We start from the raw sequence: 18,175 nt of genomic DNA, 5'->3' as shown, positions 1-18,175 counted from the left end.
ATGATTTGCTGTGACAGCATAGAAGTCACTGGTTCAGCCTAACTAAAACAATAAGGTGCTAAAATTGCTCCATATCAGCAATCCTTTCCTCTCTCTGGGTCCCCTGTCCACACTACCCTAAAGAGAAAGCAAAAGAAAAGAAATTGTTCTGCTTTCTGCAGGAATATATCACTTGAATACGCAATGTGTCTGTTCCAGAACAAAGTCCAGTTGGTTCAACTTCCCAAAATATACCAGATGGAATTCCAAAGGAATTAATCACATTCAACCTGGGTTCATACATCACTATAATCAATGGCGAATTTTGACCATGGTGTCTTGAACAGCTTAGTGGCCTGGTCACAGGTAATGTTAAACCATTATTTACATACCACAAGGGATAACACTAAACCCAAACCAACCAAATCACATTAAAGGCACAAGCTGACATGTGAATCCAACAATAAGATTTATTTTAGTCTAGACCAACCATTATAAAACTGCATTATCGTTAGACAGATGTTGAGAGTTACAGGTTGCATTGCTCAGCTTCCATGCTTTACCTGAGCATTTAAACTGGTTGATCTGAATTCTGTTAGATGGAAGTGGCCCAAAATAAGGCATATCATCACCCCAAAGACAAGCCTATCCTGAAGTGGAGCAAAAACTGGCCACTTGTCAGGAGTCGCCAAACACAAGAACACCAAGTTATTTTGGCTCTCCAGAGAGCGATCAGCACTTTTGGCAGTCCAAAAAGGAACATAACAAGGAAATCCTTTCTTATTTGCTGTTTGTGTATGACATTTCCTCCTACCATTGAGAATGGTAGGGCCTGATGGTCCAGGATGTCATGGCCAGGATGCCACAACATGTTCCCCAGACCCTCAAAAATTGATCCGTCAAGGGATTCCAAATGGCAGCTGAAAAGGTGCCATTGAGATTCAACAGCAATACCATAATGGGTGTCAAAGTCCTCCATTGCCCTCCACTGCCCTGACCTTCAAGTTCTCCTGGCAAATATTGGAGAAGCAAATATTGGTTTTAATGGGCTAAAGGAAAGGACAACCTGCTTCTTGGATGTTCTTTCAACCTTTGCTCTAAAATATGCTGGGGGGGAGGTACAGGGTGGGGAGGGAGGGCTTTGCTATGCCTGCAGCTTCTAGACAAGCTGGGAGAAAAATAGTCTAGCTCATTTCCAAGTTTAATCATCAAAAATGCAGCAGTTCAGAGTGCCAGTCTTCATGAATGATTACAGCAGCCCCAAAGAGCCTAGCAACCCCAATTTCCACCTATATCTACACCATGTATCAGCCCTTCAAGGTAGACCAGACTAGGAAACCAAAGTTATGAATGCTAATAGTACTTTTAGTATAAGGTTACAGCAACAGAATCTTGCAAGTCTGAATGTGCCTCCCCTTCCCTCCCTTTATCTACAAGAGAACTAGGGAGGGGTCAAACCAGAAACACTTTCTTAGGTTACAGTTCTGCTCCAGACTCAAATTTCTTTTATCCGACCATTGTCTTGCTGGTGGCTCTTGCTCCTGTTACTCTTACAGCCAATCACACCATGATACCTTACTCTTGTACAGTCTGGTCTTGCTCTTTTTTGAATGGCAAAACATCAGGCAGGGACAAAACACAGATTCTGATGAGGAAAGAGTCTAGAGTTCCAGCCCCAGAAACTGAACCCAAACACATGATTCCCACATGCACTTTCACTGGAAGACTGCAGTACTGAGTATGAAGGAGCAACTGAAACTTTCATATTAATAGGAAAACACAATGACATGGAAATAATCTCAACTGTGGCTTCGAATGTGGGGTGGCTTACTGGGACTTAAACATGCTGCAGGGCAGAATGTGCATGTGTGAACCCATCTTGATATTTCAAATAAACATGATTTGGCACCTGCATTCAGAACTATTTATGAAGAAGCTTCTGTAGGTGTTTACTGAGGAGGGAGCTACTATACCAAGCCTGAAGACTGGATCTCTATAGCCATCAGAACTGAAATCCCATGGAGGCCATGGAAATATGAGCTTAATATTTCTATTTATACAGATCTAAGGCTTCTTGGAGACCAGACTTGACTGGGATATGGAGCCCCTTGGCTCTCCCATGTTCCAGGCATGTCTCGCACCAGCCTCTCCCAGTCACTCGCCCCTGCTAGATAGCTTTTGTTCAGAATACTGAGATTAGTCTACATCAGTAGTTGGTTACCTTTACTTTCATTCAGGCAGCATGAAAATATTTGATTAAATAGAAAACAGAGGTATTAGGAGCATAATCACTGGGGGAAAGTTTTTCCTGTTCCTCCCCTGCCCCCGTTTGAAAACATATATTCCATCATGAGATCTGCTGTTAAGTGTAGATACAACATGGTTTCCTTAGCCTGTTATCATCCACTGTGATGGAGTCCCTTTAAGGGCCAGGTTGCCAGTGACTGAAAGTAACGTCTTTTTTGGGAAGCCAGTTTGGTGTAGTGGGATTAAGGCACCAGGCTAGAAACCGGGAGACCGGGAGTTCTAGTTCCACCTTAGGCACCAAGCCAGCTGGGTGACCTTGGGCTGGTCATTCTCTCTCCGCCCTAGAAAGGAGGCAATGGCAAGCCACTTCTGAAAAACCTTGCCAAGAAAACCGCAGGGACTTCTGCAGGCAGTCTCCAAGAATCAGACACGATTTGAACAGATTAAAAAAAAAAGTCTTATTTATCCAACCCAGATCCACAAGCCTGTTAGAAGGAGCAGCATTTATTGCAACAGTCACATTATTTACTTGTAACTGTATTACAGCCTGCCAAACAACACCCTTGTTTCTTGAACAACATTCCCTGAATCTTATTTTGTGGCAAGTGAGCCCTCCAGGTTTCTAGCGACAATAGAAATCATTTAGAAGATGGAGGAGAACTACTGTTCTTCATTCAGCAAATGATCACTTCACACAATGCATGTAACCTCTTAAGAAAATTCACTAATTTTCGGAGTTGGTATAAACTAGCCAAATAAGCTAGTTTTCCTTTTCCATAAATGCTAAGCCACAGTAAACCTAATGTGGGTTAACACTAACTAAGCTAGATATTTACCTGACCTGGTTAAGCATTGCATAGAAAGCAATGGAGTTTTTTAGACCTTTTTCTTTCCTGTTATTTCTATTAGAGAGATGTATATTTCGATCCAATGGCTTTTTGTTCAAAAACTAATTTCAATTAGTCTCACTGATTTCACTGTTACCAATTCAGGTCGTGTCTACAGGAGAGTGCTGCTTTTAAGCAGATGCTTTTATGCAAGAAATGGAACTTAAGAATGCATCATCATGGCTAGGTGGTTTGACTGAATTTACTGGTTAGCTACGGTGAACTTGTCCCACATATGCAAACGCTGCCAGGGATTGATTTTACACAGCCCTTTCTCACCCTGTTCAGCCATTCCTACTCTTCTTCATGCAGCAGCAAATAAAAATATACGTATAAAAATATGCTATGCCAGGGGCAGGGAGGAGCAAAGGAGATGAGCAGAGAGGGTTCTTTATCCCATTCAGAAGCCTTTATTGTTACTATATTATTGCTAATAATAATAATAACAACCACCACCACAACAACAACAATACTGGTATAAAGGTTTTAGATTATAGTACCATTGTTTATATTGACTCAAGGCAGTGCAAAAAAAAAAATACCAGCAGGACAGGGTAAGGCATGGCAGCCGGGGTTCCCATTCTATGTAAGCTTAACATATGCGAGCTCCACTGAACGGTGGGATTTATTTCTCAACAAACACACAGGGAATTAGGTCTATACTAAACCATAAACATCATAAAATTTCAGTCAAATCAAGTAAAGATATATCCTAAGAAATGGTAAGCTCCAATTGCTAAGACTAGGATCTAGTGGAGAAGAGAAGAATCTCAGCGGCTGGAGAAGATTTGCTGTTAGCAGCGGGAGCACCCCGAAAGAGAGTGGGCAACGAAGGAGCTGGCTGGGGTATTCGCTTCCTGAACGTCACAGGTTTCTGAAAGCTGACCTGGAGGTGCAGCCCGTCTCTGTTGCGTTTCCTGCTAAAGTTTTAAGTTTATGGACAAGGATATCCTGTTCCCCACCCCGGTACTTTGCAGGTATTCATCAGAAAAAAGAGAATTTTACAGAAATTACATTATGATGCTTATATTACTACTAGCTTCAACGAGCTACTAATTCCACCATACACCTCTTTCCCCAACTGCAGAACGTGCCTTTCAATGGGTGGCATTTTTCAAGTGAGAATGGCTACAGGATCTCGGGCTGTTCCGATTCCCTCTAAAAGGCGGCAGTCGCTCTCTTGCAATCCTGCTGAAGACAAGGAATCCAGTGTATCTTCTCTCCCTTTCATTTTAATAAAGTCGGTGAAGGATTTCTCGGTCGGATTGGAGCCTCCATGATTAATTATATCTAAACAAGGCAGACTTTTCCCACCTTTCTTCCTTCCCTCCTTCCTTTTCTATCAACTCAGGGAGCCTGAACAACAGGCTAAGGGTAAGAAAATCTGACTGCAGGAGTATTTGGCGTTTGTACAGAAACCAGGACGAATTGGATTATATGCAGATCACCTCCCTGAAGTTTGGGCAGGTCCACGTGCCGCGCCAAGATTTGCGTTCTGTACAATTAAGCAAAATCAAGGGAGAAAGGGGAGAAGGCCTTCGTCATCCTCTTCGTCATCCACTTCCACTTTGAAACACATCAGAAACTTTGGGGCAATCGTTGCTTTGATTTTTCTGTTTTTCTTTTCTTTTGCCTTTGTTGACTGTGATGTTTCGCTTTGGGGCCCCACTTTTCTTGTAGTGCTCAATATACCAAGATTCGGGCTGCCCGAGCTGTTCGGAATAAAATAAACGTGCCTTAGCCTTGCTGAGGAATGAAAAAGGGGGTTTGCAAGGCAGCGCCCCGCCTTTTATGCGGCCACGTGAATTTCTAAATCCCATGCTAGACTAACCCGGGGGTCGTGTTATTCATGAGTTCCCCCTCCGTTCCGTCTAATCTTATTAAGCATTCGGAGTGGACGGGCGCAAGGGCGTAAGCGAGGCCAGAGGGAGCGCGAGCGAACCAGGCTAGGGTTAAGCCGAGGAATTTCAGAGTCTTCAGCTCAGGCGGAACCGGCGAGAACAGGGGGAGAAGCTAGAGGGGGGTGGGGCTTCCGTGTGGCCTGGAGCAGGAGGGGGAGGAGGAAGGTGGCATTTTGCCCCAAGGCCAGAAGCTCAGCTTGAAATGGCCACTTCCAGGGAAATCCTCAACTACTGTACAGAATAAATATGTTTAGGGTCGAGATCGGAGGTAAATTCCAGGCAAAAATGGGTATGATCAAAAACAAAGATGGCAAGGACCTAACAGAAGAAGAAGAGATCAAGAAAAGGTGGCAAGAATATACAGAAGACCTGTATAGGAAGGATAACAATATTGGGGATAGCTTTGACGGTGTGGTCAGTGAGCTAGAGCCAGACATCCTGAAGAGTGAGTTTGAATGGGCCTTAAGAAGCATTGCTAACAACAAGGCAGCAGGAAACGACAGCATCCCAGCTGAACTGTTCAAAATCTTGCAAGATGATGCTGTCAAGGTAATGCATGCTATATGCCAGCAAATTTGGAAAACACAAGAATGGCCATCAGACTGGAAAAAATCAACTTATATCCCCATACCAAAAAAGGGAAACACTAAAGAATGCTCAAACTATCGAACAGTGGCACTCATCTCACATGCCAGTAAGGTAATGCTCAAGATCCTGCAAGGTAGACTTCAGCAATTCATGGAGCGAGAATTGCCAGATGTACAAGCTGGGTTTAGAAAAGGCAGAGGAACTAGGGACCAAATTGCCAATATCTGCTGGATAATGGAAAAAGCCAGGGAGTTTCAGAAGAACATCTATTTCTGTTTTATTGACTATTCTAAAGCCTTTGACTGTGTGGACCATAACAAACTGTGGCAAGTTCTTAGTGGTATGGGGATACCAAGTCATCTTGTTTGCCTCCTGAAGAATCTGTATAACGACCAAGTAGCAACAGTAAGAACAGACCACGGAACAACGGACTGGTTTAAGATTGGGAAAGGAGTACAGCAGGGCTGTATACTCTCACCCTACCTATTCAATTCGTACGCAGAACACATCATGCGACATGCTGGGCTTGAGGAATCCAAGGCTGGAGTTAAAATCGCTGGAGGAAACATTAACAATCTCAGATATGCAGATGATACCACTTTGATGGCTGAAAGCGAAGAGGAACTGAGGAGCCTTATGATGAAGGTGAAAGAAGAAAGTGCAAAAGCTGACTTGCAGCTAAACCTCAAAAAAACCAAGATTATGGCAACCAGCTTGATTGATAACTGGCAAATAGAGGGAGAAAACGTAGAAGCAGTGAAAGACTTTGTATTTCTAGGTGCGAAGATTACTGCAGATGCTGACTGCAGTCAGGAAATCAGAAGACGCGTAATCCTTGGGAGAAGAGCAATGACCAATCTCGATAAAATAGTTAAGAGCAGAGACATCACACTGACAACAAAGGTCCGCATAGTTAAAGCAATGGTGTTCCCCATAGTAACATATGGCTGTGAGAGCTGGACCATAAGGAAGGCTGAGAGAAGGAAGATAGATGCTTTGGAACTGTGGTGTTGGAGGAAAATTCTGAGAGTGCCTTGGACTGCAAGAAGATCAAACCAGTCCATCCTCCAGGAAATAAAGCCAGACTGCTCACTGGAGGGAACGATATTGAAGGCAAAACTGAAATACTTTGGCCACATAATGAGAAGACAGGACACCCTGGAGAAGATGCTGATGCTAGGGAGAGTGGAAGGCAAAAGGAAGAGGGGCCGACCAAGGGCAAGATGGATGGATGATATTCTAGAGGTGACGGACTCGTCCCTGGGGGAGCTGGGGGTGTTGACGACCGACAGGAAGCTCTGGCGTGGGCTGGTCCATGAAGTCACGAAGAGTCGGAAGCGACTAAACGAATAAACAACAACAACAGGGTCGAGGTGGCCGTCTCCCTTCGCCGGTTCTCCGCGTGAGGCGCAGTCCAATTAAATCTAAAGTCGAAGATCGTAAACCTATTGTTTATTTCCCTTGCCAGCATGCATTTAAATCCTAGCTGGCGCAAGTGGGTCGTGGTCGGAGTGTCACTCACGATTGCTTGAATGCTAGAGGACCGAGGAGTGCCAGGACAGCAGGCGAGGCTTGCGTGACGCAGGGCGCAGGGGGAAAATGCTCCCGCTCGCGTTTGCTCTCACTCACTCACGCACGTTTCAAGCTACGCAGCTTATTTTTCAGGAACATTTTTAACTCAACCAAGTCACTAATGTTACACAATGAGTGACACCCTCCCCTGATTAATTGGACAACGTACACTCATCAGTGCAAGGAATCATTTTGCGTAGGTTACTGTAAAGCCTCCGATGATACTGATGTCGAGGGCGATGAATAAAAACGTCTGCTGTGATGATCATTATCACCCTTCATATATACTTCGCACGTCCACGCCACAAATCCCTTTACGTTTAAAACAAAAAACAAAGACAAGGGTGACAGTTCGCATTTTGTCACTATCGGCGCCTGCCTCAATGGCGCCAAAGGAAGCCGCGCTTCGCTGCAATCACAGCTGACGTTTAAATTAGCTTTTGTTTCCTGTCCCATATCTGAATAGATCCGAGGTCGGAATCTGGACTTGACTGTAATCTGCCAAACTTTTCCGCGCCTCCCGTCTGAACGCCCAGCAGACCTAAGGCTCTGCCTGCCTCTTTTCTTACACCGCAGGCCTCCAATCCGGCTTAACCCCTGGCCGGCTGGATGCTGCCGCCGCGATCGCTTTCTCCCCTCCTTCCCCACCCCCAGGCACAAACGATCCCCTGCAAAGCGACGAGAAGAAATAATGTACCCACCCAGGATGGCAAACTCTGAGTGTGGAAGCGTGGGTCCCACGTGCGTTGTACCGAGGAGTGCGTTTGACAGTGAGGCGAGAAAGTAAACAATTCTATAGATTATTTCACGGGTCGCGGAGGGGAAAAGCGCCTCCCTTAACAGCCTGTCTGGATTCAGTGGCACGAGAAAGACGCCGGGACAGTGGACTGTCCATCAAAATCGTGCAATTCATCACAGCCAGGGATCCTCCTGTGGCCGCGCCGTTCCGAGGCAGCTCGCGGCGCTTTTAGGCTAGGCTCCTGGCCCCGAACAGTGATTGAACCTTGCCTTCTTTCTGAATGTTTGCAGCATTTCTTCGCCTCTATCTAACTCACACTTTTACTAAAGATTACACTGTCCCAGAGCGGCCTTCTGAGCCAAGAAGAAACCCCAGCCACCTCTCGATTTCTACTACTCTCAGGAGGAATACGGAAGACAGTTGCGGGGAAGCAACATTCCTGTTGACCCCAAAGTGCTTCATCTAACTACCTCGAGGGACTTGGATCGATCCGATCGGAAATAAGTCCCTCTCTTTGAGAAGAGGTGTCACCAGAATCTCTAGAAAACAATTGGCCTGATCTTCTCAAGAGAGGTGCATGTCTAGAATTCCTACTGGAATTGGGTTTTGGGTTAGACACAGAATCACAACCCTGTTCGAACCGCGCTTCCCTGTGATCAACAAACCTCATTTCCAGTATAAATAGAACCCAGGGATTCTAAATGATGTATATCACACTTTGCATCCCCATTAAGATTCAAGAGGCAACCGGCCTGGCGTCCTGCTATTTCCCTTTTAAGGGTTCAGCAGCACTGTGCCCTCCATACGAAGGAGAGGAGTCCTACTGAAGTCACTGGGCCAAAGTAGAAAGGGACAGCTTTGTGTCCCGGATGATCACCCGTGCAAAATCGTCCATAAGATAGGACAGGGGCTGCACTCCTGCGGCTCCCTTTTAATTTCGGAGGTGGGGGTGGTGGAAGGTGGCTGACGTTGTTTTCAGGTTGTCACAGTAGTCTTACTCAATTCAAAGGACGCCCGACTTTAGGCCGGAGAATTTGCCGTTCGGATTATGTTTTCCATTCCCATTATAATCAAGCCGCTTTTCCCGGTTTAGTTCTGTGGGCTCCAATCTGATGATTGCACGCCATGACTGAGGCTCCCTGACTTGGAGAGAGAGAAAGAGAGAAAAGGGAGAAAGAACGGAGGAAGAGAGAGAGGGAGGGAGGGAGGGACGGAAGGACGGAGGAGGGACCGCCCACAGGCTATGCAAGATGAGGCCTGCAGGAACCACTCCAGAATAACTATAATCAACAACGATACACCATTCCTGTCTACACCAGACTCTTTGGCAGGCCTTCATAACTCCATTTGTTTTCTAAACCTCCCTCGTTTCTGTCAAGTGCTTCAATCCCCGTGACTTTGGGTCACCTTTCCATGACCTTTGCTCTCCCTCCTCCTACCACCCCCGCCCCCGGTAGGCCTTTATGCCCTGTGTTATGTCTGGCGTTTCGCTTATGCGAACACAGAAGCTCCGCTTTCCAACGCGAGAAGGATGGGCTCCTAGCCCCACAAGCTTCCTGATCACAGAGGCCAAAACGCTCCCGGAAGGGCGCGCGGCGTTTTGAGCCGGCGTGGCTATTCCGAATCATTAGAGCCGAGTTTTGCCAGGGGAATTATTTCCCCTGAATAAGATGTGACTTGAGCCCCCATACAGGGTATGTCTGGGCAGTGATTTCAAAGCAAAAACAGCCCAGCCGTGAACCACAGTCGCCTGCAGGAAGGGGGAGGTGGGATCGGAGGAGTCGCGGGGAAAGGCTATTTTGGCCACCTGCGCTGGAAGCCAAGCCGGGCCCTGCGCAGCAGAGGCGGGTGGTGGCCTCACCCGAGAAGGAAGCCAAGAATATCCGCCTCCAGGGGGAAAGTCGGGGTGGGGGTTACTCGTCTCCCTTTCGCTTAATCTCCCCGGTGGGACTGGGATATCTTTATCGCGGTTCTGCGTTGGACACGCAGGCCTCCGGGCGCAGGACCCAGTTGGCGGCGACCCCAGCCCCGCCGTCCTTGGAACCGGCCGAGAACCTGCACGTCGCTCGGCAAACCTACAATCGACCGAGGCCAACGGCGGGGAAGCGGCAGTGGCGACAACTCCCCCGCGCCCGCCATCCAATATGGAAAGAGATCGGGCGGGCCAGGAGGCAGGGTCGCCATTGGCGGGGGGAGTGGTGCGCGCGAGGGGAGGGTCGGCCTGCGGGGCTCAGCAGGCAAGAGACCTCGTGGGTTGCCAGCCGGAGGAAGGGGAAAGGAAATAAAATGAACGGCATTTCCCCTCCCTCTCTGGTGGGGCCTTCCCAAGCCCACCCCGCCCTGCCTCGGCCAGCCTAGCCCGCCGCTAGGAGCAATGAAACGCTATATCGATGAAACGATTATTCAGACGACTGAACTAATAAAAGGGCTTATCGATCGCTTTGAAATCACATTATTAATAGAGGGCTTGTCAAGGCGCTCTCCAGGCACGCGCCGGCTGTTCCCCCCCCCCTTCCCCATTAAGTTTGGGGACTTCCCCGCTGGAAGGAGAAGAATCTGGCGCCGCGGTGACCCCAGACCAGAACAAGACGCCGGAAGGTCCTAAATGCAGGAAGCTGAGACCCAGCCCCGGCTTTCTGGCCCCGACAGTCCCTTGTAAAAGCGGGAGGTTTCCACTCCCCCCCACTCCACCCCCACCAAGAGATCCAAAAGGGCCCTCTGAGTTTAGTATGCAAAGGCGGCAGTCACAGGGCGAGAGCAAGGCGACGCCACCTTTAGCTATCCAGAGAACAGCGAGAGCGGAAAGAGTCGGTCCGCTTGCTGATTTCTTTTGGCAGCCTGCAGGCATGCCGGATCTGGCAGCATCACACGCATCATCCTCGCTGCTCAGTTCAGATAATCTGGTTCGATTCTGGAATTTCCAACTGACAAAGCTGCTCCACCCAATTAAAGCCCAGTCTGCGGGGTTCTGGGGGTTGATTAATTGAACAGTCTGGCATTTCCTGTCAACCTTGTGCAGATCGCCTGGGCTGTGAAGGGGTTCTGTCTGCATTCTGCTGGCAGCCCTGATCCAGTTTTTCCTTCAAAGTACCTCGATCCTAAGCACATTCCTTTGAAAGATGTCCCTGGTGAAAGCAAGGGAGATGCTTCCAAGGAATAAGGGTACTTAGGATTGCCAGCCAGCTTTAATTTATTGCTGGGAAATGACTGATCCCCAAAATGTTTTTTGCAGATGGCTGTCTAGCACAGACAGAGAGAGAGAGAGAGAGAGGCACTACTATCGAGATATATCTCCATGACCCTGGGACTGTCTCCTGAACAGGAGCGTCCAAATCAAACCATAAGTAATTACGGACAATAGAAAAAATGTGTCGGTCTAATTCAGTAGTCCTCTTTCAAGTCAGACACGCTATGTTTTGAAAAAAGGCAATCCGTTAACTATTTACACGGAAGTAATCCCAACGGGACCTCAAGGCAACTGCTCCAGAATCATGTGCTTGATATATGGGCAGCCTTTCTGTACAAACCCATGCAAGCCCACCGTCCTTATACATTATTAAATAAAATCACAGGCAACTGCTTGTAAGACCGCCATTAAACCTTAAGATATATCTCTCGTTCCCTCGCTGTCTATCTCAAATGCACCACTGAAAAACAAGCACTTCAGTCCTTACCTGATCTGCCAGTCCTTGGAGTAGGGTAGTTTTTCTCTAATTCCATTCTGATTTTTCAGGACTTTGGTGAAATGAACAGAGAGGGGTAAAAAAAAAAGTTTGCACTTTTCTCCCTTTTTTTTTTCCTTGAGGGGCTGCTTGCAGGTTGGAATAATTCAACTCTTCCGCTCCCCGTCGAGCCTTTGCAGCTGATCAGTGAGCTGAAACTAAACGTTTTAGGTGGGAAGAAAGCGTCCGAAGGAACCGTGAAATGATTAAGGAACTAAAGAGCTGCTCGCCATGTGAGATCATGTCCTGTTCTCTAAAAACATCACAAGATGTCCCTAGACGCAGCCCAAACTCAAGAAACTCTGACATCTGTTGTCGTAGGAATCCAAGTTTGTTTGCAGCCTTAAAGTGTTACGGGAGCTGTTTACAGAACCAGCTTGTGAGAGGAAAGCAGGCGGTGGCGGGCAAAGGGGCTTTGATTCCATTGAAACGCGCAGGACTTGGAGAAACTCAAGTCCCGATCAACTTTTCATTAATATACACATTCATTAGCATGAAATGGGACAATAAGTCCTGAAAGGGAGATGGAAGTGGATTGAAAGAAATAGCGTGTGCATGTATATGCCACTGCCTCACCAATTAGCTTTCTTCCAGTTGCTTCCAAAACAGAAGACCGCCAGCAAGAGAACGTTTGCTCCGTTAAGTAGAAAATCCTATGTAACCAAGAAGGATTGCAAAATGCATTAACCCTCTCAATTGTTGTCGAAGTTTGAGAGCTGGCAAGGCTGTGCTTCAAAAAGAGCTGAAGAATTCTTCGACCAGAAGAAGCAGTTTTACTGGGAGAATTCTAGTGGAACAATTCTGCTTTGATTTTTATATTTTACTTTGCTTTCTTGAAAAGGAGGTCCAAAGCATCAGTTATTTTATAATTGGAATGGCGGGGGGAATGTCTCTGCTGTTAATGCCAGTAAGGGGAAGAGGAGGGGGAGAGCAGAAGAAGAAGAATCTTAAAATGTAACACATTTGTGCGTGTGCTTGTGTGTAACTTGGCAATTCAAACATACTTTTTCACTGGAAAAGGTTTCTGTTCCTTTTTACAAGGTATTTCTAAAACCAAGGGCTGGTTTTCAATATTTTTAATGTTCCATTGATCCTAACCCTGGGGGAAAATAAATGTTGTATTTTCTTCTTTCCAAAACATGCTATTATATTTGTACAATAGTGAAGAAGAACCCCCTTCGTGTCTTAGTTTTCCCTTCCTTATTCATGAAGTCATAAAATAAGCGTTACCTAACGCCAGCCTACAAGGATACAAGAAGTCATTGAAAATAATTCCCAGATCTAGCCTTACAAAAGGTGTCTAGCAAAAGGCTACCTTCGGCTGCATTTCTCCTGTCACATCTTCGAGTCAGGGAAAAAGACGCAGGACCCAAATGCATTCCTGCCACTTATTCTAGAAATGCCCTCCCTTTCATTTCGCCGCAGATAAAGTGTTTGACCCTTACATAGGCTATAAGGAAGCTCGACAAGACAGGCTTCCTGTTATAATGAAGGGGGTGATTTTTAAAGAGAAAAACAAATATCAGCTGCCACCCTATGGGTGGGGGTGAATAATGGCTTTGCACTTTAATTCCCTGCCCTGCAACAGCCAGCCTGATTAATTTGGAAATATTCATCATGTCTGTCTAAAACGAATGTATTTATTCTGTTGGATGACTAAGCCACTCATTTCACTAACACTACACTAAACTTGGAGTTTGAATGGTTCCTTGATCTAGAGCTCTTAAATAAGCACACCCTCACACACATTCTCCACCACCAGCAGCCCCTGAACTCTAGAATAAGAAGACGTTGCTTCAGTGCAAACAGGTTGGAAGCGGGCGGGCGGGCAGGCGGGCGGGCGGTGGGAGGGTGGGAAGCAAAGGCAGACTCAACGCTGCAAGTTGCAGCGTAGGTGCTGGGAAATAGACTATGCCTGTAGGGAGGTAAACTGGGCAGTTATGTAATACAGGATGTAAAAAGTCTTCTCTCCTCCCCTTGCCCCAATTTCAATGGGAATTAAACTTCTACCTGCCTCTGTTTCAGACTGAAAAGTAGAAAGTGAATCTTCAGTTAAATTTTCATTGAACCAAACCAGGCCGTTGGAAAAATAAGGTGGAAGAAAAACTCCGGAGTGTCGATTTACATACCACAAAAACTCCCCGTGTTTCCTAGGATTTCCTTATGTGCACACTTTCAAGTAGGGCTGCAAGACAGAAATTATCTACAAGTTTGACTGAGGCCTGTAAGAACTACTTGGGAGTAGAGACATGAGGGGTTGCACTGAATGTGTGGGGCAGAGGACTGCAGCTTTACAGCAGAATCACATGTCTGTTTATTTGTCCCATGGAGTTCAATAGGATTTGCTGCCTCCCCAACCTGAATGAATGTGCTTAGGTGCTGAGTCCAAGAAGAGAGCCTTATGCACATGCTTTCTTCTTCTTAAGCTTGGCCAGATTTTATCACACATTTTTTCAAACAGCCAATTGCTGTAATTTTAGGGAAAGAATAGGACCTCCATCCTAAGGATAAGGAGAATTTTCATGAACCGTTTACCTGGACCTAAGCTCGGGTGCACAAAGCAAGGGCTGTCACTTGTCCAAATTAGGCCTGTTTGAAAGCAAAATTCTGTGTAAATTTACAGGGCTACAAAATGCTGGCCAACTTGGGGAAAAACACTTTCTTCCTATTAATACCATTTTTATAGATGTTCATCCATCAAATTTGATTTTCATTCAAAGATCTAGGCCTTTCATCATTCTAAAAGATGCCTAGTGGACAGCCAGATGTGAGAACAAAGTCTAGATAAGAAAGTGAGAGAGAAATACAGACAGGAGGAAGGGAGGGCAATTGAAAGAGGAAGAAAGGAAGGAAAGGAAGAAAGGAAGAGAGAGAGAGAGAAGGAAAGAGAGAGAGAGAGAAGGAAGGAAGGAAGGAAGGAAGGAAGGAAGGAAGGAAGGAAGGAAGGAAGGAAGGAAGGAAGGAAGGAAGGAAGGATATTTAAGATAGTAGATTGTCATATGCATGTTTACTTTAGAGCAAACTCCTACATCCAAATTAAGGCCTACATCCACACCCCGAGTAACCAGGCACAAGGTTAGGAAGATCCAAACTCCAATCGGATGGGGGTGGGGGTTCAAACTATTGGCGCCCCCTTCAAGACTCCTTTGTTCCCGGGCTCCCGTATTCGGATCGAGAGGGCGTTTCAAGACTTTTCCGAGCAGTCTTTGAAGCGACGCAGCGCTTCCGAATCTGCAGGGTGGGAAGCAATAGGCTCTCCCGGGGGAACACCGTCTCCCACGAAGTTCTCCTGCGCAAGTCCGGCGGGGTCCCACTGGCTCCTCCCACCGATCTGCCAGGCTTGCGTAGGAGACCTTTCCGGGGCAGGATGCCAGTCAGGGCAACCAGCCAATATTTCGAGCGGCGGCTATTTGCTTGTTTTAACGCCCGAACTGGCTCTATGCTAATTTGGCTCCTCTATCAGCTGCCTTACTTCTCCTTTTCCTAACGTCTCAAATGGCTGATTTGTTTATATATAAATAGCACGCGCGTAAACACCATTTCCACGTTACAGACTGCCTTGTAAGAGACCGCCCTTCTACCTTTCTAAGGGAACCGGAGTAAACCAACCACCTTTTCCCCCAGTCAGATTATCCAACTTTCTTGATCCTGCTCTGCAAGACAGAGGGTGAGGGGAGTTGTGTTCAGGATTTAAAGATTTTGTCCCTCCCTTCTCCCCACCCTGGACTCCGAAGAGAAAGAGGACGCTCAGCAGGAAAGCGGAATGGCCTGGCGGGTCACGAGGAGAAAGTCTCCGCCTTTACCCTTTGGCTGATTAAGGGCGGGTTGGTTAATTAATTAATTAATTAATTATTAAAGGGCATCGTGATGTGGGCTTGGGTACAGTTCGTCTGGGTATACCAGAAAGATATGTAGCATCACAATTACTCGGGGGGTAAATCCCGTCGTGTTCCAACGGACGTACTTCCGGGTAATTATGCCTGCCTCGCCTGGTATGTCTCAAGTTCATTAAACGATCAGTCTTGTAATCGTTTCCAAGGAAAAGTGTTTCGGGCTGGCAAGGGGGCTCATGTTTCTATATCCTGATACAAAAGCATGTCAAAACACATCTACAACATCCTTAAACCTCAGCTCTCAGCTTGAAGCAGATTCAGATTTGAGTCTTCAGGGGAAATGAAATGCCAGTAAAACCCCAAGTTACTGCTGAAAAATCTATTAATCTATTAAAATCCCACTGAAGACAGAAAAAGGGAAACATATGTTTCATTTATGAGCGTATGTTCATATGTAGCTGAATCTGGGCACAGAACTACACAATTGCAAGTATGTTGATTGATTGATTGATTGATTGATTGATTATGGGCCATCAAGTCAGTGTATAGCGACCACATAGTTTTCCTCCATGACAATCTTTCCCTAACCTGGTTCTTCAGATCTTTGCAATTTTGTTGATGTGGATATAATTGGATGGATGAGACTATTCACTACCTAAACAAATGTAGTGTTGAATGCCAGGAATGTGTCTGTTGAGCAGTCCTAAATGCCTCTTTACAGTGGTAGAGATAGATGTATGTGCCAACACACACAGTACCCATCAAATATGCTTGAGAGAGTGTGTGCGCCATTTCCCTCCTTGGTAGATGTGTATATAGATGCCCATCAAATCATGAAAAGGTTATAGAAGCATTTGCAACTCCGGAGGTCAACATTTACTTACGTATTGAATTGATAGCCTGCCTTTCCTACAGGAACTCAAGAGGGCATACATAATGCTCCTCTTCTAACTTTTCCTGTAAGGTAGGTGGGGCTGAGGGGAGTGACTGGCCCAAAGTCAGCCAGCAAAAATACCTCTTATGGCCGATCAGGTGGAGAGGACGGGTCAATGTTCCAGTTGGTTCATTTCATCTGTGGAGAGTCAAGAGTGGCTCCCAACACTAGATCAAGAACGAATCAGACTGTGTCTACATTTTCCTTTTGCGGGACTTCCAGTGCTTTGGCCAGATCCTTAACTTACGCCCATTTCTACCTGAGAAAGGTGGGCAGCCCAGGCACACACACATGGATCTGTGTGGACTTTATTCATAAACAAGTCTGTTAGAAGTTCCATGCTGCCTGCATTTCGCATAGAGATGGTTGAGCTGGACAAGGGTATAGCCGGGGCTGGCTGGTGATTCACGCAGAGTGGCTATCAGTGGAAAATCAGAATCAGCAGGAGACACTCAGGTGGAGTCCCTGGTGCTCTCTGAGCCTTGTTTTCTTGCAGACGTTTCATTGAAACGTCTGCAAGAATTAAACATCTGCAAGAAAACAACAAGGCTCAGAGAGCACCAAGGACTCCACAGTTCATCCCTGAGCTACAAATATTTGGTTCCATTGGTAGACACTCAGGTGTTAGTTAAATCAAGGCACTCAGAATATAAGTCTTAGGAGTGGCTTCTCTGGAAGTATTCCAAGCACCCTCTGCACTTTGACTGGAGTATGTGAATGGCTCATACGCTCTTCGTTTTTCCTGGTCCTCCTTCCTGCTACAGAACTCAAGGCATCAGAGCATGAGGGAATCTTCACACTGCCCTCCCAACTGTCCTGTGGGGTGAGCAACAATGAAAGAGGATGACCATCCAAGGGATATTTTATGGTCAGCAGTGATTTGAATTGTGTTCCCTCTGATTCTGATCATGGAAGGGGCCTACATTCCTGGAAGGGGCCTACACTGAAGAGTCACTTGTAACCATCTGTGAGACAAGGAGGCAGGTTGTCAAGGAGACTGGCAAGCATGCACTTGTAGGAAACAGTGTTGACAGAAAAGATTATTATTAAATCAGAAAATAATGATGGAATCAACAAAGTAATTCCAAGTGGCAGCACACTGTAGAAGCTGAAACCCCATTAAAAAACAGAGGTCTTATTTTGACCTGCTCCAAATATTCTGCCTCAGATAACATCCCTCAAGCAGATAGAATGGCTCCCATGATTCCCAGAAAAAACTATGGGGCCTTGGTATTCTGGGAGCTGTAGTCCTCCATATCTGAAGGGCCTCCGATTGCTTTTGCCATACAGTTGCCAGGAATGGTTGTAGGGCACAGGATGGAGAAGGCTGCTTCAATAGCTCCCTTGCTGATGTGGGGGTGCCTGTAACGAGGGGGTGTATTTCCAGGCCAAGGGCAACCTGATTTTGGGTTGGCTTAGGCCGCCACTCTTTGCTTTCAATCCTCCCAAACATCACCACCTCCTTACTCAAAAGTGAAGCCAGATTAGCAACGTGCTCCCAACGCAACGGCTGGGTCTAGATTTCATTCATCCCCCCCGCCCCCAGTGGCTTTTGAGAACATACAGACCAAAAACTCCCGGAGCCAGTGGTGGAACTAACTCTTTGAAAGGGGGAGGGGGGAGTACAATTTATGAATGGCCTTTGGCACCATGGACTTTGTTAAGTGCCGTTCCAAGACGAGCCCTTTTCCTTCGCAGCTAATCCACCCCAGTGAATTCAGCGCCGTCCTCCAGGACAATCGCACGCCTTGTTATAGCAAAGAAGTCCACAGC

The 18,175-nt window shown here is 46.5% G+C and overlaps 1 protein-coding gene across 1 annotated transcript in view; it reads right to left on the bottom strand.

The window, feature by feature from the left end:
• PAX5 (paired box 5) overlaps positions 1-11,761 on the bottom strand; it is a 257,700-nt gene extending 245,939 nt beyond the window's left edge. Inside the window, exon 1 of the mRNA XM_063294844.1 lies at positions 11,588-11,761. Within this exon, the coding sequence (XP_063150914.1) occupies positions 11,588-11,633 (46 nt within the window). The 5' untranslated portion in view covers positions 11,634-11,761. The remainder of the gene's footprint in view (positions 1-11,587) is intronic.
• Between the last annotated feature and the right edge of the window lie 6,414 nt (positions 11,762-18,175).

The sequence above is a fragment of the Candoia aspera genome, chromosome 2, assembly GCF_035149785.1.
Source record: "Candoia aspera isolate rCanAsp1 chromosome 2, rCanAsp1.hap2, whole genome shotgun sequence".
NCBI lineage: Eukaryota > Metazoa > Chordata > Lepidosauria > Squamata > Boidae > Candoia > Candoia aspera.
This window is presented reverse-complemented; position numbering and strand designations above follow the sequence as displayed.